Here is a 26,683-nt window from a genome sequence, read left to right on the forward strand (position 1 = left end):
AAAGCTCAACAAAATGGGTAATAAACGCAGACACACATGCACACACACCAGGATCTGCCTCTATCTGAATGAATAATTTAACACTTCGATCCAGTTCTGGCCAGGGGGGGGCACGTGTTAGTTTGTCTTCATGCGTGTTGATGTAAGCTTGTCTATGAACATGTGTGACGGCAGTTAAGGACTTTTTCTCTTTTCATTAGAATCTGTTATTTATTGTGTCATTTCAGGAGTCCCTAATGATCACCGCTCCATCCTCAACCCATCACTGCACACACAAGCTGTTTTATGTTTATTTTATTAGTACGGCTGTTTATCAGTCTGGAGTATAGGTGAGAATATGCTGGAAAAAAAATAGATTTTCATGTGTATTTTATGCATAAGCAGAGCAGTTCTAACAGGACCTCTGGATCTAACTCTCAGAGGAGTGACAAAAAAAAAAACTACAAGCTACATAAGAACAGAATTTGTTATTACCTTCAGCTTGTGTGTTTTGACTCTCAGTGGGGGGGAAGGAAGAGTGTTTACATGTGTGCTTACTTCACACAGTGAGCCATGGTCCTTATCCATTCCCCCATGTGTCTTCATGCTGGTGGGTATATGTCATGCCTATGGAGCTAACAACAGTGCTCAGTGATCTTAACACCAAGTGTAAGCTTGTTTTCTCTTTAGCCTTGGCCATGACATTTACCTCTATGCCTCCCTGGTGGCTGGCTTGAATATCATACCTCTCTTATCTTGTATCCCTTGTGTGTGTATGAGAGTGGTTATGTTTGTGTGTGTTTGTGTGTGTGTGTGTGTGTGTGTGTGTGTGTGTCCACTCTTTTTTTGAATAGTGATAAGTATGCATCAGTGTACACTGGTGCTGTTCCTTGAGGAGCCTTTGGTTATTTCAGAGAGCACAGTTTGCCAGCATGAGTTTCTGTCAGGAAGTAGAGATTTTGACTCAATGATTTATCTAAACTTCCTCTTAAGATGTATTTAGATCGGAAAGTAGGATTACTGAAAGTCGGAGAGTTGAAAAGAAGATGAGAGGTGAATGTTCACATTGGCGCACCAGGAATGCGCGCACAGAATGGTAAACAGTGACTTCAAGGGATTCTGAAGCGCTTATCTGCCTTATTTGTCTTTATGCTGCATTCATGCTGGTGTTTTTGGTTCAGTATGTGGTAGAACATGTGTTTACTTAGCATACGATGATGCAGTTCCATTTTCCTATGGGAATATATTAAAGCTATCTATGTAATTCAACAGACTTGTACAGAATCTGTATTTCATATATTTGATTTCTTTGTGAGGAGGAGAGAAGTTTCATAATTGAAAATGTGTGTAGTTTATTTGTCCTGAACAGACACATGTTTTAAGTTTGACATAAATCCCTGTTCATGTTTATTTGTGGCCTCTTGTAGCTGCGCAACCTGAGTGTCCTGGATCTGAGGCACATCTCGGAGCTCAACAATGAGACGGTGATGGAAGTGGTGAGGAAATGTCGTAAACTCAGCTCCCTCAACCTCTGCCTCAACTGGAGCATTGATGACAGGTAAGTTGAGTGTATTTAAAGCGGCGTTCTTTGGTAAGCCATCAGGTCCAAAGTGTCATAATCGCTAAGCGCAAAGAATATAAGCAGGAAAAGCTGAGAGGAAAAATGAAATGAGAATCAGATAAAAATAACCTGATGTGTGTCAAATCTTTTTTTTTTTTTTTGAACAGGGAAATACCACTTCATGCAGGCAAGCATTTAAGCATTTTTTTTTCATTCTCATCTTCTGGATGTGCATCTAAAACACAAATGGAAACCCAGCTAATGGCTCTTATCTTACAGTTAATTGTTTTTCTCTCTCTCTCTCTCTCTCTCTCTCTCTTTTTTTTTTTTTTTTTAAACAAAGAGCTCATTATAGTCTCACCTTACAAAGAGTTATTGATTGGTATTACTTGTGATCTTTATAAAGAAAGCTAGCTATTAGTCATTAATGGTAACTAACAATAAGATCTATGCTATCACCGGAATAATCAACATGTCTTCATCTTTGAGGAGAGACATCCTTTGCACAAAAGCATTTATCTGTAACAAAAGAATAATTAATAAAATCCAAACAATAGAAGCCATGCTCACATTTGAAATGAATTTCCAAAATTTTCACCAGCACCACCGATCTTTCTCTGCCCTGACATGTGCAGTGTGACATGGATCGTTTGCTCTGCATATTATAGTTGTCAAATTTTGTTATAAACAGTCGAGCAGAAATAAATACCCAAAATAATACATATTTTATTTTAAGAACCCAGATACTAATGCACATACAAAACAAAACAAAACAGAAAAAATAAACAAAAAATTGAAAGTTGAAACAACAATAACTTTTTTTTGTAATTTTTTGGGCTCTCTACTCCTTTCTTTTCTTTACCTATTTTCTTCTCTAAGATTGGTGAGGGAGTCTGCACTGTACATGACAGCCAGAGTAAACCATCTCCTCTTTTATTTATTTGCTTTTGTTTTATTCATATGTTTCTATTTAATCTATTGATTCGCAGCTAAGGCTTCTCTTCTCCCTTCTCTTCTCTGACTATCCCTCTCATGCTCAGGAGTACGAACACAATACTGGATGTAGCGTGCTGTGCTGCAACAATGGCTGCAGGAAAGCTGTGTGCGAATATGTGCGTCTGTGTGTGAAATTGTTTTTGCGTTATTGACTTTACATCCAACAGTTGGTGGGAATGTTATGGTAATACCTTACCTGCCTCCTTTCAATCTGAAAAGATGGAGTTTGGAGAAAGTCTCACAGGAGCACGTTGCGTTATCAGCCTCTTCCACTTTTCAGACACGCATGTGTTCATGTTCAGCTTCAGTTGATTCAAAGCCACATTGATTCCGTAATAATATTTACTGCATTGGCCGAGGGGCTGAAGGTGTACCTGTGTCAGACTGGATTAGTCTGGGTCACCTGTGGGAATATTGGGATTGAAAATGGGTTGTGTGTTGGATCGTCTGCTTGGGAGATAAGGTTCAACTGTTGTGTGCGCTCTTTGAAGAGACACCAGGGAGTTGAAGGCTAATGTGGACCAGTATTTGTGTCTGAAACCAGATTTTGCATTTGTGTCTGAAACCAGATTTTGCTCCTCCTTCCACATGACACAGTGTTGTCTGCTGGGCTCTTTCCAGGTAGCTGGACAGATCACATAAATCAGACGAAATCAAGTATTTCTCTGTAGTTGAGGGGGAAAAAAAACAAACTTCTCATCCACAATGAAATTCCTCTTACTGATTAATTTCTGTATTGGTGCCATTGCTAATGTTGACGTAGTTGTATGATGTGTTTTTGAGTCTGCACAGGCCATTCTGTTTGGAGACTTAGTCAGATCCTTTTTGCTGTTTCGTTTCCAACTTCCTTCCCAGCTCATCTGCTCATCCGACGTCTGGTGGTCTCACAATCATTTTCTTGAGTGATTGTGATCAGCTCCAGCTGATATTAGACAACCTCCACCATAGGACCGTTTTCTTTTTGTTGATCATGTTTCTACCATTGAAGTGGTTTAGAAAACTAACAGAACTCGGGTAACAGAAGGTTTATCAAGCAATTACAAGGTGGATTTTTTTTTTTTTTCCCCATTCGCAGTCCCACCATGTGGCAAACCGCATATATTAACCATCCAAAGTCGAAAAATTGTGACAAGCACCAGGCCATATCTACAATAGACCTGTTACCATGTTCCACCACTAGATGGCAGGCATGTGAATCTTTAATGAAAGAGTTGGAAAGCGAGGGGAGGGTGGCGTTCTGTTGAAAGTTTATCAGGAAAACAAGTTTAAAAGATACCATACGGAGTTGATCGGGAAGCGGAGAGAAAACAGCAACATGTCGAAACACTTTTTTTTTTGTTTTACTGTTGAAGACATGCTTTTTAAGCTATTTGCCATCTCTGATTCTGGAGGGGAATATTTGCCTCCTGAGGGTGATATGACACTATATATAATTTGAACGATAGAAAATGTCTATTGTTTCATATGAGGCTCTATCGTATTTTACGACAAGATGCGCTTTACGGCATGCACTCTGCAATATAAAAACAAACATGGAGAAAGACTGTAATAACAGACGTGTTTTAGAGCAGGGTAATTCACTAAAAGATACCAGTCAACCATAACTGATGAGCTTGTTGAGAAAAAGATAGGAAATTTCTGTCGCATGGATGCGGTTTAGATATAAAAAGATTGATGTGGAACCAGGAAGACCAGTTCCCAGTCCCAACAACGGACTCCAATACAACTGCCCGTAACTCAATTTAGCACCTGCACAAGAATCAGGATAAAGAATACAGAATAAAGAATAGAGTCAATGAGCAAAACCCGCAAAAGCCGCAAAAGCCGCAAAAGCAGCAAAAGCAGCAAAAGCAGCAAAAGCAGCAAAAGCAGTGTGAAATGGTGGTGAAAACGCTCGTAATAAAGTCTAGACTCAAACACTGCAACAGGTTTTTCCCCGTAAAATGTCACACGGCCATAGTTCCCGTGGCTGCCGTTGCCAAGCACATCTGACAAATAACTGATGACTGACACAAAATAACACAAACAATTTCATAATGTTATGTATATTGTTATGGGGATATAAAATGCGCTATATAGTGAAATGAGATTTTGGTCATATCGCCCGGCCCTGTTTAAGACCGATGTAGATTTCTGTGAAGGGGAGGGACTCCAGACGAAGTCGCTCTGTACTGAATATATAGAGCACTCCAGTCTGGCGTGCCAGGCTAATAGGGATGGAAAACATAGCACTGAAAAATCTGTTGCAGCAGCACAGGTCCAAATATCAATGATGATGGCTGGGTGTATTTGAAAAATGAGGAAGTGCATCACAAATGTATCAGACAGTTTGATGAAAAAACTAGATATTTTGAAAACTAATGTAAAAAAAACAAAACAAACTCACTGAATCCTCATGTCCGTTTACATTCTGGTTTTGGGAATAATATCTTGATAAACTTTCCAAAATGCAACTAACAGTTAAATCTGTAATTTTATTTTATTTTTTTTAAATACATTCAACAGATCAATGTTTAAAAAGGAAAAATGATTGACTGTCATTGCCTTCTCTTATCAACTCTGCAACATTTAAAGAATTGCAAATTTGATGTCAACATTAAAAATTACGATTTAGACATGTTTACTCTTGGTTATGGTCATGTCACCCTTAAGTTTAAATTACATTTTAAGTAATTTGGGAACTAAGGATAGTAGCTGTAACAGTGTTACAAGAGGAGTGCATGTCCACTAAACATAAAGATTTCAGCAGCTCAGCGATCTGTGGTCGCCCAAACTATGGGTACTGAGTCATCCCCCATGCTATCACAGATCTTGGCTTACACCCCTTTCATTGATCTGAGGAACTCCCGTGCTTACTTATAGCATACTATAGTGATCACAGCAGCATGATGGTTTCTCCTGCAGTGCTGCCTTCCATGAACAGTGTTCCTCTCTGTTCCTGCATGACATGCTCCATCACCACCCCTCCGTCAACTAAAGGCTTGTTACATCTTGGTCTGGACACATGATATTATTGCAAACATTTTTTTCTTCTGTAAGACGTCATTAATGGGCAAATTCATTCATTGAGAAACCAAATGTGCTGATTCAGGATAATCTGAGTCTGTATAAAAGTTTGATACCAACATGAACACGCTTAGTAGTGAAAACACTGACGGAGGTCAAGGCAAGACGTGGTAGTATTTAATGGAAGTTTTCTTTGGAGACGCAGTGTCGTATCTCCAAAGACAGAAAGAAACGAAGAGAGAGGAAACTAATTCATTTGGCTAAAAGTTTAAAAGGTCAATGGTTCATCATGGTGTCTGCTGTTTGGGAAGCCAACACACACGCACACATGCTGCTTGGTTGTTGTCACAATGAAGACTAGAATGGCTCAACCCTGCCTCACATTAGCTCTCAGAGTGTACAGCCGGGTCAGCTTGAGTCGGTTTTAAACCAATGACAGTGTGCTTTGAACAGGTAAACAGACAGAGGAAATGACCCCTTATTTCCAGGATCAATTTGACCCCCAACTGGAGGCTATCGGAAAGATAGATCACTGCAGGAGGTAAAGCACTTCAGCCATTTTTCCTCTTCTTCTCTTTCCCCTGTTCTTCTTATATTGTTTCTTTGAAAGAAAAAAAAAGATAAATAAAATAAACACAGTATCATCTGGCTGCCACCATTGTCCCCGGTAATAGCAGAAAGCAGCATCCCAAAGTATGATGACAAGAAATAACGACCAATCGCGGGCTTCCCATTGTCGGAGTCCGATGGGCAGATTGTGACAGTAGGACACCCATTTTTTGGCCACTGTTATTTCGTGGGGAGAGAGGATGTGATGAGCTTCAGGTGGGCAGTGTTGGCACTGTTATTTCTCTGTATCCTCCCCCAGCGATGATAGGACACCAAAGTGGGATTGCGTTTTTCAAATGTCACAGTGTTTGAAAATGGAGACTCATAATCATAGTTGTGTGGCTGAGGAAATAGCAGTGCAGACTTTCACACCCACACAGTAACTAAGTTAAACAGTTTTCCTTACTGTACCTTCCTCTATTTGGGATTTTTGGTTGCTTTTTTTTGTCTTTTTTTCATATCTCATGTGTGTAGATTGGCCTTTTCATTCCTTTCAATATTAATTTTATAGTATTATTTGCCTTGATAGAATTGGTTCCATCATAGTGCACTTTTTCTTCCAGACACAATGTCAGGAGTGTGATTAAAATAGGACCCTACGCGACGGCATGCCTTTAAACACATGCGTTTTGTGTGTTGCAGTAAAGCTTGTGGGGAAGTCTTCTCAGTGGCTCTGATCAAAGTAAAGAGTCAGCCGCTATTCTGCTCACATTAACCCTGCTGTTCAGCATGAGGTCTGTGTTGACATGCAGATTTATGTGCATCCCTGTCTGTCTGTCTGTATGCTTGTATGTGGGTTTGTGAACAAGCTATGGTCAGCTGGCCTGCAGGGTTTTTTTATTTATTTATTTATATTTTAGCTGAAAGCCAATCCACGGAGTAAGTGAGTCATTTATTTTATGAGGTCTGTATTGTTGGAGGCTGGGCATTTCCCAAAAGCCCCAACGGCATCTTTCCCCTTTCTCCATTTATTCATCTCTGTCTTGCTGCCAGCTTTATTCAAACGGGGAAATCAATATTCATTCATTTTTCCTTTTCGCTTTTTACTCGAGGCAAACGTTGTCTGTATATCTCCATCACTTACTGTATGAGCAACACAAATCAGAGTTCAAATTGGCTGTTTTACTTTCTTTTTTTTTTTTTTTGTTTTTTTTGTCCCCTCCCACTGAGATGAAGGATTAGTTGGAGCCCCGTCTGATTTCCAGGAGCTTATAAAGGAGGGAATAATTGGAGAAGCAATCTCCCAGAGGCACACCCTCTCCAAAACATTTCAACATTCACAGGTGTTTGCGCTGGAAGCTCATTCCAAATAGTCTCTGCGGCGGCCAGCTGGCAGATCTCGCCCTGCCTGAAGAAGTGTTAAACCCCCAAATCAGATACTTATGTGATACAGCAGTCTGATCAATGGTGTATCAAATGACACTTGCTCTGCTTTGCTTGCTCTCTCTGAAGGTGTCCGTATTTGTCAAAGTTTTGAAGGTTACTTTATCCTTTAAAGAGCCAAGATGGCGGTAAAAAAAACAAAATAACCTTTTTGTTTGAAGTAAGGTTTAAGAACATTTACCAAGAGATTTGCTTCCTCTTCCAGCAAAATCAGGTCGAAGGGTTTGACACACTTCGCTGAATTCCTGAGTCTGTTGAGTTGTTTGTTGGAAATATCTCGAAGAGCGATAAAGACATGTGGCTAACAGCAGGTCGCCTTCAGTCATTAGATCAGAGATTTTAGTAAATTGTCTGGCAGACTGGAGCGGCGGAGTGAAACTTAAACAGTCAGAAGAGGTGGTTTAAAGAAAACACACAGAGAAGAAAACAGAGCGTACAAGCACAACGACACGTGCAGACAAAGATGCATGCTAACGAGAGGTGTGTGTTCCGCTGCCAGCTGTTCAGATTAACATCCTGTTTAATTCTCTGGAGAAATGCACAATAGTTACAGTTTAAATGACGCTGTTACATCATGATCTGTGACCTGTAAACTCATCCAGGCTTCTACTTTGTTAAAGGGAGACTTTTATAAATTTTCTAAATGTACAGTGGTTGAATTGCCAGTTGAGCTGTTATTTATTTATTTTTTAAATCTTTGATCCTTTTGCTGCTAAACAAGCTAATCATCATTAACTTTTTTTCTAATGCGACGTTTTGATGAATTGTTGTGTTTGTGTTGAAGTTTGAGTGCTGAACTTTCTGGGGAACACTTGTTTTTCTCACTGCTTCGTCATCTCCATTAAAAAGAGCATCTTTAATTTAAAAAAAAAAAAAAAAAAAAAAAAAAAAGAGGGGGATGCAGGGTGTCTCCATCCTTATGGTGTGTTCAGATCAAATGCATTTTGAGCGTCAAGAGCGGCAGGTTTCCATGTAAAGTCTATGGGGAGGCGCGGGCGTCGGCGCCGAAAATTTAAGAAGAACGCGTGTCAAAAGCCAGAGATGGGCAAAGCTGAACTTTGGCCGCTCGACGGAGGGCGTCAACCAATCAGAGCGATCAGTTCCTGGAGGATCCCTGTGGTGAAACCAGACTGAGATGCGATTACTCCGTGCAATATTTAGGATAACCATTCCTTGCTAAAAAGCTGAATGTTACTGATTTGGCAACGTAGCAGGATACGTCGCCTAGCAACGCTTTGTTTGGGGGCGTTGGCGGCTCTCTGCTGAGTCGACTATTGTAACTATTACTGCCCTACAACAATGCCCTACAACAATGCCCTCTAGCTTTATTTATTAAATAAAACCATGCCATATCTCTACTGAATCTGCCATCATTCAAACTGACCGGAAGGAAAGCGCCGCCTCCCTCCTCTCTTTTCCGCCACGTTTGCCGCTCACTCCAGACACAGCGGCAGACACGGCAGGAGCGTTGGGAGCGTTTTGGGCGTCGGGCACAAAAGTGGCAGTTTTAGTGACCAGCGTTTGAGCGTCAAAAACGCTCAAAACGCGTTTGGTCTGAACACACCGTTAGTGTTACTGCTGAAAGTAGTAAGAGCTCTGATTTCTGTGGTTTTTGTGGAGTACCCGCCTCTCCAGCTGACCTCACAAGCTTCTCGGTTCATCTCAGTTGAAGAAAGCAGGGAGCTGTGGGAAAGTGAGCAAACCCCCATGAATATGAGACCATCTGAAGTGTCTGCATCTAATTTTAAAACCTTTACTTCCAACCACACACAGGTTTCTCCCTAACCTACTATTTCTTTGGTTATCTTCTCTTCCCTTCTTCTTTTTTTTTTCTTTCTTCCCAAATGCCATAAAAAATGTCAGCATAGCTTGAATCTGATACTTGTTCCCGTCTTGTTCCTTCACCACTCGTCTGTCCTGATTTAAAGAGAAGTGCCGAGGAGCCTTCCCTTGTCTTTGTCACTTTTTCTTTGTCTCATGAGTATTTTCACACATACTGCACACAGGTATCTCTTCCGGTAGGGAACTCAGGTCCTGATCCTGCACAGAACTTACATGATTTGTAAATGAAAATAAACAGGTTTCTTTATTTACCCAGGCCTGCCATGTTGGAGCAGATTGGCTGTCAGAGGAGATCAGAGTCCTGCTTAGCAGGGTGAATACACGGGGAGAACTAGTGGTGCCCTGTTGTCAGACTTGATGAGAAGAAAAGGTTCTGAAAAACCATCGAGGTGTAATGGAGACAGTGTGATTAAGCTCGAGCTGAAGAGCTTATATGCATGTAGCATATTTTCTCTTCATTTCTCTCTCATTTATGCCTTTCGCCTCAGATTTTTTACTCTCTTTGCTCTGTCATTTTCTCACACTTCATCCACTCTGTTTCTTCTCCTATCTGTCTCTTTCTCCCTGTCACACGCACAAAACACCGAGGCGATTATTTCTGGCAGGTTGCTTGTGAAAGTGTTCTATGATAAACATGCAGCCGTGGTTATTAATTTTGAGTAATGGCAGCGTCAAACTCCAGCGCTTCGATAAGTATCGGAGATGGAGAAACATTTGTGGCGCGGCGCAGAGACACAATGAAGGCAAGCAGCTGGAGCTTATAGACAACAGCAGCGTGAGAGCTGCTGTTGTGTTCAGGCGCAGATCCAAGGCGAGCAGCATCCTGCATCCTTCTGCCTGCACTCTGAAAAGTCGAAGCCTTGACAGACTAGAAGTTGTAATATAAAAAATCAGTAAAATATATTAGGAGCTGGAGCCTGACCTCTTGAGATGATGCCAAATCTTCCTGCTGCTTCAGGGTCTTTAGTGTGATTGGATTGCTCTCATTTCTGGAAGTCATAAGAGATGATTTGTGATGCACAGTTTGTGACAAACAGCTGCTGACTTTAAGGGGCTTTGAATATTCTACTTTCATCACGCTCTTTCGGTGAGTACAGAAAATATTGAATCGGCCTTGGCTGGTCTTTTGCATGTGCAGGTCGCAGTGACATTTACGTCACTACAGAAAAGTCATATTTCCACATTAGAGAGTAATATGTCAGCTAATAAGAGCAGAAATAATAATAGCTTCCTTTTTCCCCAGTCAGACATCCAAATATGACATTTTGGCCATGCAATTCAGCACTCCCATGCTCTGATAACATAAACTCTTGGGGTTTGTAAGCTGGATAAAAATGGAGTACCACTTTTGAATGCCAGATTACTGCATTGCATTAAATTCTAAACAAGAATGTGTCTTGGCAGCGTTTAAATTACATTGCAGTCCATCCAAATGCAATCCTTACATGGGAAACACTGCATCTCACAGCTGTTGAACCACATTAGACACAGGCCGTGAAGTGCTATTATCTCACTAAATGAGTCATGAACCTGACGCTGAAATTGAGCTAAAATCCGTGCTAATCTAATTGTTGACCTGTGACACAAAGATTATTGGTGCCACTTTGGCCAAACACGGTTTGATTTTACCTTTTATTTTTCCCCACATGCATAAGCTTACTGGCTCGCCTGCCAGGCTGGAAAATATATTGCCGTAGCATCTCAGCAGCCCTGGAGAGATGAGTTATAAACACGGCCCTTCATTTTGCATAGTGATGCAAAACGTGCGTGGATTGAGGATTTTCCAGCAGAGTTCCCTCTCCTCTCATTTGATTTTCTCTATGATCTTCCCTTTTGTGTGTGTTTGATCTCATCTTTATGGGATTATCAACTTTTGGACTTCCAGACTGCTAAAGTCTTCCGTTTCAGTCCTCTTTTAGTTTCTAAATAAAGTTTATGATGCTTCTCCCTATTTCTGATCTTCCTCTCTCTTCCAACCGACACTATGTGATTGTTTTCCAACCTTCATAGCCGCTCAGTGCATCAGCACATAGCTGTCCGTGCATATTTTCAGCACATGTGTACTTTGTCCTGTGGCCAAACCGTTGTTGGCATCCGCAGATGATTGCTGTGACTACGTGCTGAACCACATGTGGCCTTTAGGTTTTGTGTTTGACTCTCACATCATCGCTTCTCCTCCGGAGAGGGGCCTGCATGATGGGGCTGTGTGTGTTCATTCAGCAACTGGATGTGTGGGTCATTTAAAAGTGATTTGAGTCACTCTCAATCAGCAAGTATGTAATGTAATTGCTCAGAAATGTTCTCATGAAGTGCTCCATTGCCCAGAAACCAAAGCAGTGGACTGAGGTTTGTGACACCTCTTCTTCTTTCTTTCCACTTAAATCAGACCGTCCAAATGACTTCAAGCACTCCTTCCCTTTCATGCGATGTCTTCCCTTCTCTTAATGTGCATTTAATCCTCCTCCCAGCAAACTTCCTCTTTAATTGGGTATAAAATGGTGCAAATGTGATATTAAATTGGGTCTGACAGAGTTACACAGACGTGAAAAGTTACTGGTGTGTGAGTCATTCTTCTTCTGGGCAAGCAGGTTTGGCTTTGCACTTGTTGTTTAGATTTTTCTGAATATGTTTGGCTTACAGGTGGTACACAGCTGGGGGCTTTGGTTCATCATGGTTATCCATACTGTGGGGTCAGGAAGCTGCCAGTATGATCTAAATATTAAAGAGGCCATGGGGCTAGGATGTCCTTGTTTCACCATGCTGGAGTCCTGGCATTTGGCCTCCGTTTGAGGACCAAAAGCTGTAATTTTCTCCGTCTTTCTCTTTTCTCTGTGGCTTTTCGGAGACTGGGTCAGATGAATAAAACAAAAGCCATATTCATAATGGTTCTTTTATATGCTCATCCTTTTATGCCTTATTTCTTTGTCATCAAATGAGCACATGTCCTCATGCCCTTGTTCTATCCCAGCAGCACTTTCTATAGTATTGCTCTGTTCTTTTCTTGTTTAACTGTGCTGCTTTATTGATACACTCCCACTTCCCTTCTTTCCTTCCTTTCCTCACTTCCCTTCTTTTTATCCCGATGGCATTCCCCCATTCCCTCTGTGTTGCACAGGTTCGTGTGATCACCTTCGTCTTACCCACAGCACATCTGCTGCCCCACAAATGAGAGCAAGGAGAGCAAGGAGCAGGGCCCATGGAGCAGGGGTTTAATGAAGCCAGCCTAAATGAATTTACTGCTTTCCATTGAGCCGCTCTGTCCCATGCGACGGTCTAACACCTCAGCCATTGTGTCGGAGGCCCCCCTCCGCTCTGCTACCTGTTTGTCTGACACCTCTGTAATTAGCCACCACTATTGAGGGGAGTAATTACGTATTAGAGGCGAGTTCTGTTAGGGGAGTCTCAAAAGTGGACATTTTTATGCAAATGTTCAGAATCAAGTCCAGATTAAGAAAATTACTGAGGGTGTTGAGTGCACTGGAAATAGAGGAAGGGCGTTTTTACTAAAGAAAAGGGGAAAAAAATCTTCTACTGCATACTAAATGCATGAGGAGGACGTTGTGTCTGTTCTTATTTGTTTGGTGGGATATTTGTGTGTGTCAACGTCTCTGGGGGTAAAGCTTTCTGCTGTGTGGCTGATTTGCTGTTTCAAATTGGTATTTTAAACAGTGCTCTGTGCTGGGACTTGAATAAGAAAGTAAATTGGAGTTATTAGCTGCCTTTGTTGCTCACCTGGTTTGCATTAGAAGCTCCTGGGGACAAATACTGTGCTGATTGTTATTCCTCTGCTTTGTTTTGGTATGCATGTGTTTATGTGTCGCCTTTGGCAAGCCTCCGTTGCCCAGCTGCTGACTTGCAACATCGATGGTTAGTTATAGAACTGTAGACTGAGAGATTTGGTTGGGTTGTAGCGGTGACTGAGGCAAGGTAAAGTGTTTTTACTTGGTAAAACTAGTATCCACGCAACGGTATGTACAGTATATTGGTCTGCCTTACCATGGTTTATTATGCTTGCTTGATTGGGATAAAAATTGTTGTTAAACAAGTCAGATTAATTTAGCCTCTTAAAGGTTTTAGCCTACGGGCATGAGCAAAAATAATGGGCCATCTTATTGTTTACCATGCTTGTTTAAGTTTTAATCAGCAAATTTAAGTTCTTTGTTACTAAAGAGAGATTCAATGAAGACTTAAAGACTCCTGCTCTAAAGTCCTCTGCTTTAAAAAATCTTACTCAAGCCTTTTGACCATCCTGCTGGTCAGATGTCCAAACAAATCACAGTTGGGGTTATTTAACTAATGACAAATATACTTGAAGGACTTGATAAGACTGAAACATGAACATTAGCAAGAAAAGCCCCCGTTTCATCAGGATGTAATGATCATTCAGACTAGTTTTAAGGTCATTAGTGTCTCACTGAGGAAGAAAGTTCTTATACCTTAAAATGCATTATTTTTCTACCAGTTATCTATGTCATTGTTTGACTGGTGCAGATTGATATTTTTCTGTTTAGCCTAATGCAAGATTCTGACAGCAGCTTTGATCAACAGCGCTTACACAACATGCACATACAGTGCAGTCACAGCAGCATTCACAAGCTAAGCAGCTGCATGTACATAAGGCAAACGAAACATACAACAAACATCATATTATTTAAATGTCACATTCTCTGCAGTATAGCTGTTTTTAATGATTGTACCCTGAAATACCTGCCTTCTGTATGTGTGTGTATATATATATATATATATATATATATATATATATATATATATATATATATATATATATATATATATATATATACGTCGTAAGGTGGTTTTACCTCTGAATTTAAACAGGATAATCAGCATAATAAAATGCCGCTTTCTCACTTCCATAAGAGCCAACGACAACTTTGTACACTTTTGTTTGCATTGGAGCTGCAAACAGAAAAAAAAATTAATTTTGATAAAGGCTGAATCAACAGGAGGAGAAACCAAGTTCTCCCACGACAGTCTGGAGGCAGAACTCCACTGTAAGGCCACCTTCATCATAAGAACAATAAAACATTTTGGACCTGCATAGAAGATTTCCCTAAATAAAATGCACTAACAAATCAGCAGATGTTGTGTTTTAACCACTATGTCAAAGCCTGGATCACACTAGAAGTAACATGAAGCGCACTGATCAAACAAGCATACGGATGGCCTGCACCAGAACTGTCCCCACAATGAACTCTGCTGCCAGACCCACTGCGGTCCTCTGACCTGAACATACAATGTGCAGTTAGGGCATAAGAAGTGGCAACCGCCAGTTGTTTTCTCTGCGTTGATAGTCACACCCTCAGGATTTTATGGAATCTCAAGAGCCAAGTCATGAATCTTGTGATTGATGCGGAGAATATTTAAGATGTATTGAATTAGTCAAAATATATTGTATACCCACTTGCCAAAAGGAATAAAAGTAGTCAGAAAGATTGTATCAGTTATGTAATTTAGCTACATAACAGCTAGAAGACATTATATCATATATTGATGCATAATTTTTGTAATGAAACAGTTGACAGGTTTGAGCTTGCGATGAGCTCTTGCAACAGCTTCTTCCACCATAAAGATGTCTGACAGATGCATCTCGGAGAATCAGAGTATTTGAAGTCGATTGTTAGCAAATGTGCATGTATCTGTAATCCTCAACACATGACCTCACCGGCTAAAAATCCACATAAATACAGGAACACATTCTCACAAACTCATCTCCCCCATAACTCAGTCAACACTAACCTGCCCAAGCCATGACATATGGCCTGTCTGTTTTGATCAGACTGTCGAGTTCCGCACTTCAGATTTAATATTCAGCTGGAACAGAACAATGCATAAACAATCTCCAGACACCGAACCGAGGAACTCTGTGAAAGCCGTCTTTCTACTGGAAACTTTCATTTTCTCATTTCAGTCGTTGAAAGTCAGAAAAAGGCCCCTTTGTCACTGACCGCACGAGTAAAACCCAAAGTATGCATGCATGTCTGCATGTATTCTTCAGTGATTGTGCGTATATGCTTGGATCCATTTTTTAAAAAAATTTCTTTTAAATTGCTACCTAAAGCTAGTTGAGGTTATTTTTGTAAGGACTTACTCAAGGGCATCACTTCTACAGGAGTGGACTCAGCATGAGCAGCAGTATCAGGCATTTGTGATCATTGTTTAGGTAAACAAAAGCTAAACAGATCGTTGTGGATCCATATGGAGGCGTCATGTCATGATTGTGACAAAGAAGCATCCTGGCAGCAGGAAGATATTTAGGGTGCAATCACATCAGTCTTTTTGATTCAAATCCGACTCTGTTTGCACGGAAAGTCCGCTTTGTTTGGGGAGCTGTGAATGCGCCAACTGAATTCTGATTTGGACCAAAGAAAATATAAATGCAGGTCTCGGCCTTATTCAAGCGGACCAAATACTGGGGGTGGACTACAAAAAAAAAAAAAAAAAAAAAAAAAAAATGTTGCTTCCTGCATTTGGCGCAGCATTGTGGGTAAATACATAGTGATGGCGTTAAGAGTCCTCTGCCTCGTCTGTTGTTCATACTGCAGTCATTGTTGCAGAAAAGTAATCTTGTTCATGAATAAAAAAAAGTCCTGTTCTGCATTTGGAGTATAGCATTAAAGTACACATATGACAAAGTGATAAATATCTGACTGTAAACATTTACTGGTCCGGACTGAAGAGGATTGGGTTCTATCTGATGGTTCTTGCAGCAACTTAAAGCTTCTCTATTTTCTTTATTTATTTATTTTCATTTTTTCCCCTTTTTGCCGTTGGAGGTCTCCTTCCATTACCTACTAAGCCTTTGTCAGATTGCAGAGCTGTGAAGCAGTCCCCTATCACCAACGGTAACAGTGGTTTTCAAGTCCCAGTCTATTCAGCTCACGCCGCCACCCTTCAGAGACTGGTAATAACTATTTACTCTGACTTATACATTCTCACCCCTTGACTTACTTTTCTTTTCTTTTTTTCTTCTTCTTGTTTTCTTCCCCACTCCTCATTCATCCTCCTTCACTGGATTCACATTTCTTTTCCTCCATCGATTTCTGTGTTCCTTACTTCATCCTTCGCTTCTTGACGTCATCTTTCCTTTCATCAACGTTACGACTATTTCAACTTTCCCTTGCTCCAAGGTCCTGTCGGAGCCCCCTGGAGCCAAACGTTATTAAAAGATGTCTCTAGAGCCTCGCGAGTGCATGTGAGAATCTTGAAAGTGCATTTCAGTCTGAAGGCGCGACTCTGTGGTAATACGTGTATTTTGAGAATATCTCCTTTTTTTGATCCTTTGAATCTTGAATGGGATTATGAAGTCTTTTGGGAAATCTATTGGCAGCAGATTCAAATGATTATGGAAACTCTGCCTAGTGGGAGGCAGTAAAAAGGGTTGTGGTGGGGGGCAAAGAGGGGGATGCAAGAGCTCGCCACATCCCAGCAAGAGCAAAAATATGAATAGAGTGTTGTGCCGATGACCTTGTGGTATGAGGTTTTGTGTCCTGTGCTCACTTTGGTTAGCCAAATTGGAAAACAATTCAAGCGTTTGCTGAAACACACACACATTCACTCATAAATACACACATGCAGTGTAGCCAAAACGGGATGGAAATGCTCTTGCACACACATTAAAAAGACCTGCCCAGCCTTTTTTCCACAAAAACAAAACTTCTAATGAAAATAGAAAGCAAAGTTTGTGGAGTCTCTTTAACGTTAGATTGAGTCATTTAGGTACCCTAAAGTCCCCCTTATGCTAAAATCAATCTTATTCAGCCTTGTTAACATGACCAGATGTTCTTGTGTTCGAGATACACACCAGGAAAATCAGCCAAGAACGCTGAAGCTGACAGCTTCTGCTGTGATTCTGTGGAGCATCACCCTCAGCCTCAGAAAGGTGGAATATAAGAAGGAACCAGCCCCCAAGCAGTCCTGACTTTCTGCATGGGGCTGAAGTGTTTTTGTTTTATTTCCTTTTCTAGCTCTAAACTTGAAATGATACAATTTTCAGTCAAACAGACACGTTTTTAGAGATATTTGGAATGGCAAGACAGTCTTTAAAGTGATTATTATTGTCATCACTGATTGTTGCTGAGTTCTCTCAGAATAAATCCTCTAAGAGCTGAAGGTGGTATCTGCCAGAGATATTACATTTTTAAGTCATAAAGACAAAGACTACAAATGGCGTTGCTGTGAAAGGTGAGGGAATACAGCAAATTCCCACCACGAAAATAGTGGAATTGTTTTCATTTCTTTTTCTTTTTTCTTTTTTTTTTAACACAAACACACATGAAAAAAAGGGACATCAGATTACTGCGGAGGAGATTTAGTACATGCAGCAATGGGACATTTAGTTTTTATCTTGTGTGACGTACAGTAACTCAGTGAATTTATTTACATTGAAAGCATCAGTATGATTTACTGATGACGGAAGTTTTCAGGGTTACTTTCGCACCTCTCAGACACACTTGCACCTGAAGTACCTTCATGACCTGACTGGACCAGGTGTCTATTTAGAGAAAGTGATTCAGACAGATAGACATTGAGAGAAAGAGGGAGAGAGTTTCATTTGCAGATTGAGGGAGCTGTGATGTGATGGCTGCTTGAGATGGCTACTTAAATGTGATAGGCCATTAGCTATTCATTCCTACTGCACTATTAATGCAAGGTATGGAAAATGCAATCATGCAAATCTCCCTTCGATCAGAGCCTTTCATAGAGGAATAAATGCTGACGGCATGGAGGGGAGGGTGCGTTAAAAATGGGCACAAGATAGGGCTTACATTCCCTACTTTCTCTCGACTTTCCAGTCTCATATACCTGTCTCTGTCCTTACTCATTTATCACAGCCTCTTATGCTTAATTGGAAGATGTTATGGCTTATGGGTGACATCTCACAGCATTGGGAGAGAAACAGGACAGTGGAGCTTGTTAGGCTTCTTGGTTTCTTCTTCTGTCCTTTCATTTTCATCTTGAGCTCGCTGAAATATTACCCATCATCAAAAGAAACGGAGCAATTAAGAATATTGCAGAAAAAGAACATTGCGTGGAAATGAAAGCTGCTGTTTTATTGTTTTTACATGATTTAACAAGCAAACATTTATTCCTGTTTGAAAGACAACTACTTGAACATTTGTACAATCTCTCTTAAAGACACACTACTGAACTTTGGACATTTGTCCCCTATTGACAGCTAATGTGGCATCCATCTTGCATCCTCCCTGACCTGTTAGCTTTCTCCAGATAGCAAAAGCCGATTTTACAAAAACACTTGTTTTGTCCCTTTTTCTCTTTTAATCTCCTTGTATTTCTTTGCTGAATCAGTTGTGTTTAAAACAGACAGTGTTTTCTTGTGTGAAGCTAAACTATGCTGCAACGTCACACAGCGTCCCGGATGGTAAAGTTGTGTAGTGCAGTTTCTCAGCCTCAGGACGCTGCTGAGCAGCAGCGCCTCCAGAGATGCACATGATCAATGTCATTGTGACGTCGGACTAGTGGAGCATGGAACAATGCAAATTTTTAAAGTAAAAAAGTTACAAAATGCGTCTCTAAAATGCTTTTTTTTTTTGGACATGACTTTTCATGCCTTTTTCCTTCATGCCTTTTCCTGCAGTGAAAGATCCGCTTCGCTCTAAGGGTGCATTCGCATCAGGATATACTCGGTCTGATTGGGGACTCGGGGTCAGTTTGTAGGGGGTTGTATCCATTTAGACCGAGATTGTATTCACGATGCACTTTGGATAAACGCACCAAACCTTTACAATAATATACCCCCATTCCCACCAAAGATGGCGCTGCGCTAGTGTTTAGCAAAAGAGAGAACAAGACCGGCATGAAGAAGAAACTCTGCTGCAAATGAAACATACAGCACAAAACTGTCACTGTTTTTGATGTTTTACTTTGTCTTATGCAAGTATACTGCAAAAATACACCGCAACAATGACTGCAGTATGAAACGGGCCGAGACCTGCGTTTGTAGGCTGACAGAGTCCGCTTCTTTGGTCCAAATCAGAATTTGTTTGGCGCATTCACAGCTCACCAAACGAAGCGGACTTTCCGAGCAAACGGAGTCAGATTCGAATCAAAAAGGCTGATGTGAATGCGCCCTATGTGTTGGATTCGTGGTGACTTCATTTGCATTAGATGTTCTCTTACTTTGATACATTTTCTGGATTAACTAATTCTCACACAACAGTCATTGATTTTCCTTTACAGTGGATTCATGGAGTAACAATAATGCCAAACTCTCTCCATTTTCTAATAGTTTGAATAGTTAAACTTACAGAATTAACTCCCATGCTATAGTCAAACAGTCAAAACCCATTTGTATTGAAAACATCCTCTGTTTAATCTGAACGGAGTCAGTCTTCCTGCAGAGGAGAGTTGCAATGGGACAGGATTAGGCAAAAACGGAGGATCTTTAAACAAAACAAAGCAAAACTCCAACAGGCATCTCATGTGGCTGTTTGCCCCAATGAACAATATACATGCAAACTCACTACACTCAGTTGATTTTAAAAGGATTGCGGTGTGTCTGCGTCTTCGTTTTTGGTCTTTTTCTTTTTCCCTTTACTTTGTTGAGCTTTGCATAGTTTTAAAAGCCTGCGTGTGAACATTGCAAACTATTGTTACAAAGCATTTTGGTGTCTCATAAGCTTCCAAATGCTTTTAAATGTCTATTGATCTGTTACTCCGCCTCTACTTCTTGGATCTTATTACATTGTCTGACCTGCATCATAAATTAAATGCCCATAACAACACAGTACATGGAATTTTAACTGAGGACTCATTTTGATTGAAATGTCTGTTCACAGGAAAATTCAGCTGTTTCCTCTGATAATTACCTTTCTAAATGACAAAATGAAAAGTTAGTTTGTAAATATAGTAAATAAAACACAAACTTGATTTCTCAAGATTATTTTAAAGTATACAACAAACGTGATGTGCAGTATTATATTACATACCGCAAGGAGAATGATATGTTATGTTTATGTATGTTGTCTATATGCCACTGGTCTTACAATCTTTTTACTCTGTAATACTCTCCTTTTGAAGGGAATGGTATTCTGAGGTATTGGTATTTCCTGATTATTACTAAAATAAAAAAATTCCAAACAAAAATAAAACAAAGTCCCACTAGAGGTACAGAAACTGTGAAATGGCGACTTGGCCTGTTGAGTGTAAGGAAGTGTGGCCAATGTAATGCTTGTTTTTTTCTACGCCTAACTCAGTTTTCATAATCGTTGATTCAGTGTTGGTGCTCTGGCTTAACACCACCCGCACACCTCCACACTCTACCACCCCCTCATTCCTTCTCATGATTGCACAATAGCACATCTGGGCAGTTTAACCCTTTCAGTCCAACTGTGTTGCCCGTGATGCAAAAAACAACTTGTTGTTCATGGTTTGTTATTTAAAAGGCTAATGTAAAGCTAAATTTAGGAATGTAATTCTTTTGAAGGCTTGAAAGTGTTTAAATGTTATGTTTTAAAGCAGTGCATGCAGGTTTATGGAATATGGACACGTTTGCATTCAAACATACTGTTTGAATACAAAGGTGTGCAAAGATTTTGGAGCCCATAAAATCTGATCCTTTTTTGCAAAACTGCTACATTTGGTACTGTAGACCATTAATGTTAATGTAAAAATAATTCAGTACATTATGTATACACATCTTTTCATTGGGAAATGTGAAAATGGTTATAAATGTATCGGTAGGTCTGAATACTCACTTCTTTGAAGTTTTGCAGGATGTGTAGGGAAAAAACGCAACCGTTTTATCCGTATAGCTTCATGCAAGAGACAAATATTCAGATGAACTATCAGCACATCATTTTTATCCTAGTAGGAAAATAAGGACACATTCACTCCAGGATAGTCCGGGACTCGGTTCGATTGGGCAGGGAATTCTCTTTTCTTTTTTTGCACCTTTGTTAAGTTTTGGTTTGCTTTACCCTGCACTTTCTGTAAGTGCCTAAACCATCTCCCCATGTCTGGTTGTTACAACAGCTGCTCGCTAGGGGGTGTTCCTTAAAGCAACTGCTGACCAAGAAAAAAGAAATATAAAATCCAGCTCTGGCACTGAAAACAGATCACCCACTGCAGCTAAAAGAAGAAGCAACATTACATTTATTCAGCCTTAGAGTTTCTGATTTTCTGCTGATCTTTTCACTAAAATCATTCCAATGTTAGCAACTGAAGAGGCAGTGTCCTACGTTACTTCCTCGCCTTGGTCCACACTGGATGGTCTGTTTTCAGTGTGCACTTACAAGCAGGTTGAGACTCAAGTTGACCACTGTTTGCTTCTCTGTGTGTGTGTTCATGCTTCCCCAAATGGACTATCCATGGAAGCAGACCGAAGAGCGTTGGTGTGAATGTGCACAGATAAATTCTGCTGGAGGAATTTTACAATACCCTCTGCATTGAAGACACGTTTTTACATTTTTCTTCTGCTGTTCAAGCTGTTTAAAATGAAAATTAGGGAGCGAAGTTGATTGAATCACTTTGTTTACGTTTGATTAAGAAAAGTGTCATTGATAACTCAATTTTACAATGATTCTGTGCCTCAAATCTGCCACTTAAATCTTGCTCAGTTTTAGCATCAGCCCACTTCTCTTTTATTATACTGGGTGAGATACGGTTCTCCTTGGCTAGTCACTTTGAGCAATTGAACCTGACAGTGAATTTCCCCAAAAATACTTTTACAGCCTCTCGTAAAATACTTCATCAGGCCTCAAAATTGTTGATTAGCATATTCAGCCAGGATAGGCTGATGCAGTACACTTTAAATTAATAAGCCACTAACTGTACAACATTTCACGAGAGAGCCAGGGAGAGATGGCGAGGCAGAGAGATGGATGCCTTTTTTGCCATCTTGTGAAATATGTAATACATCTTCATTTTAACTGGTGTTGTAAATGTCAGGGCACAGATATTCTCTTAATGAAAAGATCACCCCGTGTCCAAACTTTGACAAATGCGTCTGGTTTGTGCTGAAAACCGGGGAGTCATCCACCAGTTCCAACAATTTGAAGTGTTAACAAACTCAAGCTGTTGCCTCCCCCTGAGCCGCTCTCACGTTGATCGCCTTCAGATTAAACCCCGCTGCATCATCTGCTGTTGCTGTCTTTCTATTTGTTGTGGTCGCTTGTGAAGTGGTGGGGTGTGTTTAAACTTCTTCAACGTCAATAATCTTAAGCACAGATCCACTAATGAATGATTTATTCCCACGGTGGCCTTCCTCTCTAAGGAAAAAAGTCTTTTCATTTGGTCCAAGATGCCCGGGGAACTTTCTCTATATTGATTAGATTTTTAAATTTTTTTTATTAAGATATAAAAACAAAAAACGTGGTTGCTAAGCAGCAGTAAAGGTTCTGAGTACTTGCCACAAGAATATTAAAACTAAAGTGTTTCATTTTAATTTGATGGGTTTGCACCTGGTTGTGGTTTTGCTGACCCCGAAGACAAGAGACCTTTAATTTCTGCACTAATCAAGGTGATTTTTTTTTTTTTTTTTGGGTATATATGCATGGCACATTGTGTGCGGTGCTTTATGTATGTGTACCTCTTATTCAAGCACATATAATATAACCAGAGTAACTGCTAATTTTCTTAATTGGGTTTATTTAAGTAATTGGTATTAAAATATAAAAACCGAATATACCTAATTTGTCTCAGTTATTCCAATTTAAATGAGCGTGTTTGTCTCAAGAAGATGTTAATTATTCTCAAAACTAATAAAAATTACTATCTTTCCCTCATACCTCTTGCCATCTTTCATAAAAGGTTTCTTAGTAAATGGCATGATTTAATTTATCACAAGTGGGAGCTGAATGTGTGGGATGTTTTCATCATACTGGACTGTGAATGTAGAACGGTTAGCACTGGGTTGGAGCATCTACAAAGTGTTACTTTGCTCTCCAAATCAGCAGCAAAACTTTCCCTTCTGCTCTTCATCCCACGGTTTTATGCAAACTTACAACAATGTCACTGACATCAATTTCCCCCTAAAAGCTGTGCGGCACTGGGCCATTACAGGAGCGCACGCTATCACAGCGCATCCTCAGGGAGAAGGGAGAACCGGGAGGAAATGGAAAATCAGCATATATAGATGTGGCTTTGTTTTTCCTCTGCCTTACAACACACAGGCACAGCAGTTGTGTCATCATACATCCTGAAAGTGATTTAGAATATTTTATAATAATATGGTTTTGCCTCTTAAATAAAAGAGCGCTGTCTGTCCTTTACATTAGGCTTCTCTGTGTTTTTTTTAGTTTCTTGACTTTTTCTTGCTGGAAGATAACAGGAATACCTTCCTCATGTGGGGGAAATTAAGAGTAGAAGAATATTAAATGAGGGTTTAATTGATCAAGCTTCTATCTTGGCAGATAGTACGGCTGCACTCTTGTTGAGGCTCTTGAGTTTGACCAAATGCTTGTTGAATGACTAACTTTGTCTCTTGGTCACAACAATAGTCTAGCATTTTACTGGTCATGGTGAAGGACTTTAATTATCTCTCTGATTATCTGTCTCTGTATTCTGTGTTCATTCCCTCCTGCATGTCAGCACAGTGACATCAAGCCAAGAGGAGGGGAGGATCTTCACCTCTGATTGGCTCTGATCCACAGATGGACACCGTGTTGCATGTTGGTTGGACATTAAGAGCTCCAGTACAGTGAGGAAGGACACAGAAGAGAGTTGTGGAAACTGGAATCAATTGTAAAATATGGAAAATGGGGAAATTTGTTCATGTTTGGTTGCCATGCATTATCCTCACTAATTTTTCACCATGCCAAATCAAGCTGAAACACTGGATGAGAGTTGAATATTTAGACCATTGCAGCCTCCTGTCTGTGTGATGTCACGTGCGTGGGATCAAGTCTCAAGAGAATTTAAGCAAAATAACTAAGAAAATGAAGAAATCCAAAACTATGTTGTGAAAAAGTGAAATACCTGCATCCTGTTGTACTTAAGCAGAGTGAGTATACATTCTGGCTGACCAATCCTGCCAGAAAAGTCATTCCGCGTGTTAGAGCCGCACCAGGAGGCTGTCCTGGAGAAGATCTGTAGGAATAATAATTGTATATGTGGAAAGTACTAATACAAGACACATCCCATGTATCTAAAAAAACACAAAACAGAATAATAAAAACTGTAGATGTTTCTGGCTCTCAGAGCAGCCAAAAATGTGTTATTTAATGTAACCAAATAGAAGCTGCCTTTCACTAAATTTACATCCAAGTAGATAATTATGTAAAAGTTAAATGTAAAGCCAAAGGAAGGAAAGTTACTAGTCAGTACAACCTCTGTGTTACTTCAAAGTTTAAAATATTTAATTCCATTCAGTTCCAAAAAGCTGCACTTAAAATTTATTTTTAAAATGTTTTTTTGAATTGGACAAAAATAGCAGAGATTTAAAAGTAGCAAACAGGCTCTGTTGGGAATTTATTTTTTGTTGTGACACTTCAGTACTATGGTGTTATATAGAAGCTGCAACATGCACTAAAATGTATAAACTAATGACTAAATAAACTTCCAATATTGTTCCAGCTCATGTCTCTGTGAACTTTCCACATCTTTTTGCCCTTCTTTAAGTGCATAATCAGAGGAGTCAGCCAGACAATTGGATTTAGCTTTAAATCACAGCCTCTGGGAGTGTTGATGGTTGAACATATTCCAAAATAATTCACTGAATCATGTTTAAATAAAAAGAAGAAATTAAGAATGAATCTTATATTTTATAAAATTAAATAAGGATTACGTCTGCATACGATCAGAAGCCTTACGGCTAAAGGGGAGCACATTCACAGTCTGTGGGCTGTGACATTTTGTTGTTCTTTTTTGTGACCTTGCTTTACCTTGTTGTGGCAGGCCTGTTTTAATTATCTTTCATTGTGGCTTTTTTTTCTTTCTTTCTTTTTTTTTTTTGTGCCTGAAAGCTATTCCGCAGTGCAGCTGCTTTTAAGCTTGTTCATCTATCACGGAAAGGGGGCAGAGATGGGAGGACGCAAGTGAAATAACACTGAGGGAGTGAGAAGAGTGCGAAATTAACAAATATAGATGCTAATGGCTTTATTGGAATGATACCAGTTATTAATAATTCTGCCACCTCTTAAAAAAAAAAAAAAAAAAAGAATAGAGGTTTAGTTAAGGGAGCAGAGCAGCAGAAAATCCGTAACACCCCGTCTCGCCTAATAGCCAAAAGTCAGCTTCTTATCTGGCTTTGTTGTAATTGATGAGGTGCGTGTGTGCGTTTCTGTTCTCACTTTTGTGTGTGTTGATGCAGAAATATTGGCGTCTTCTTGCCTTCAAGTGAGGTTGCGCAGGTGCTCATCAGCGGCGTGTGCGTGCTGCAAATGTAATCACTCAGTCTGCGTCAGCGTGAGTCAAAGGCTAATATTGTCCGTGTCACCAGTCCGACTCTGGCGTGCCAAGAGATGACCTGTCCTTGGTCCTTTGTCCTCTTAACTCTGTCCGTCCATCTGTTCTCAATCTACAGGAGGACTATTTTTCCTCCTTCATCCAAACAACTTTTGACTTAGTCAGAGATTGTAACAGCGATGCGTTTTCCTTCTTTTGCCAGATTTGCCTTTGGTGTAGCCATTATGGGCTTTGAGTGTTTTTGTTGGATGGTAGCTGTGTATCCGCATTTCCCGCCCTTGCTTCACACTGTACCCTTAAGTGCACACCAACACCTGCCAACACACACAAAGAGCGTGCATGTAATCCCCACTAGCAGATTTTTATCATTTGAAAATGAACACCACAAGTAACTGCCATTGTGATCCATAGCGTGCGTTACTCTCCATGTGCTGGATTTGCTTTACGACCCATGTGCACTTCCAAACTGCTGTTAAGTGCTAGAAAGTATGGATAGCAAGAGATATTTCTCCACGTTTCCTTTAGAAGTCTGTCTTTACGCTGAGGAGATGGTGAGAGTGTCCAGAGGGAATGGACTGATTATCACGTCTCTAAATGTAGCTACCTCCACTCTGTGATTAACCTCCGGTGGTGTGTGGGGGGAGTGTGTATGTGTGTGTGCAGGTGATTGGGTCTGAGGTGTTGAGCTAATGGAGCCAAAGGGATGATTACACTGAAAAGGTCAGATTTGTCTCCTGTTCCTGCAATTAACACACCAGAGGAAGAGACACACTGGATAAGTAGTGCAGACTGAAAGGAAGGTGGAGGAAAAGTGAGATTCAGCAAACATACCTCCACCTACAGCCCTACAACTTTGCTCCTATGGATGTAAACACTTTTAATGTGACCGGGTACCGCTGCTGCTTTGCGCTGCTGTGCATTTCT

At 40.3% G+C, this 26,683-nt stretch overlaps 1 protein-coding gene across 1 annotated transcript in view; it reads left to right on the plus strand.

Moving 5' to 3' along the window:
* The window catches only part of fbxl17 (F-box and leucine-rich repeat protein 17), a 240,334-nt gene that overhangs the window by 86,372 nt on the left and 127,279 nt on the right, over window positions 1-26,683 (plus strand). Inside the window, exon 8 of the mRNA XM_079250767.1 lies at window positions 1,407-1,537. Coding sequence (XP_079106893.1) covers window positions 1,407-1,537 — 131 coding nt within the window. The remainder of the gene's footprint in view (window positions 1-1,406; window positions 1,538-26,683) is intronic.

Source organism: Telmatherina bonti, assembly GCF_933228915.1.
Source record: "Telmatherina bonti genome assembly, chromosome: 13".
NCBI classification, from domain to species: domain Eukaryota; kingdom Metazoa; phylum Chordata; class Actinopteri; order Atheriniformes; family Telmatherinidae; genus Telmatherina; species Telmatherina bonti.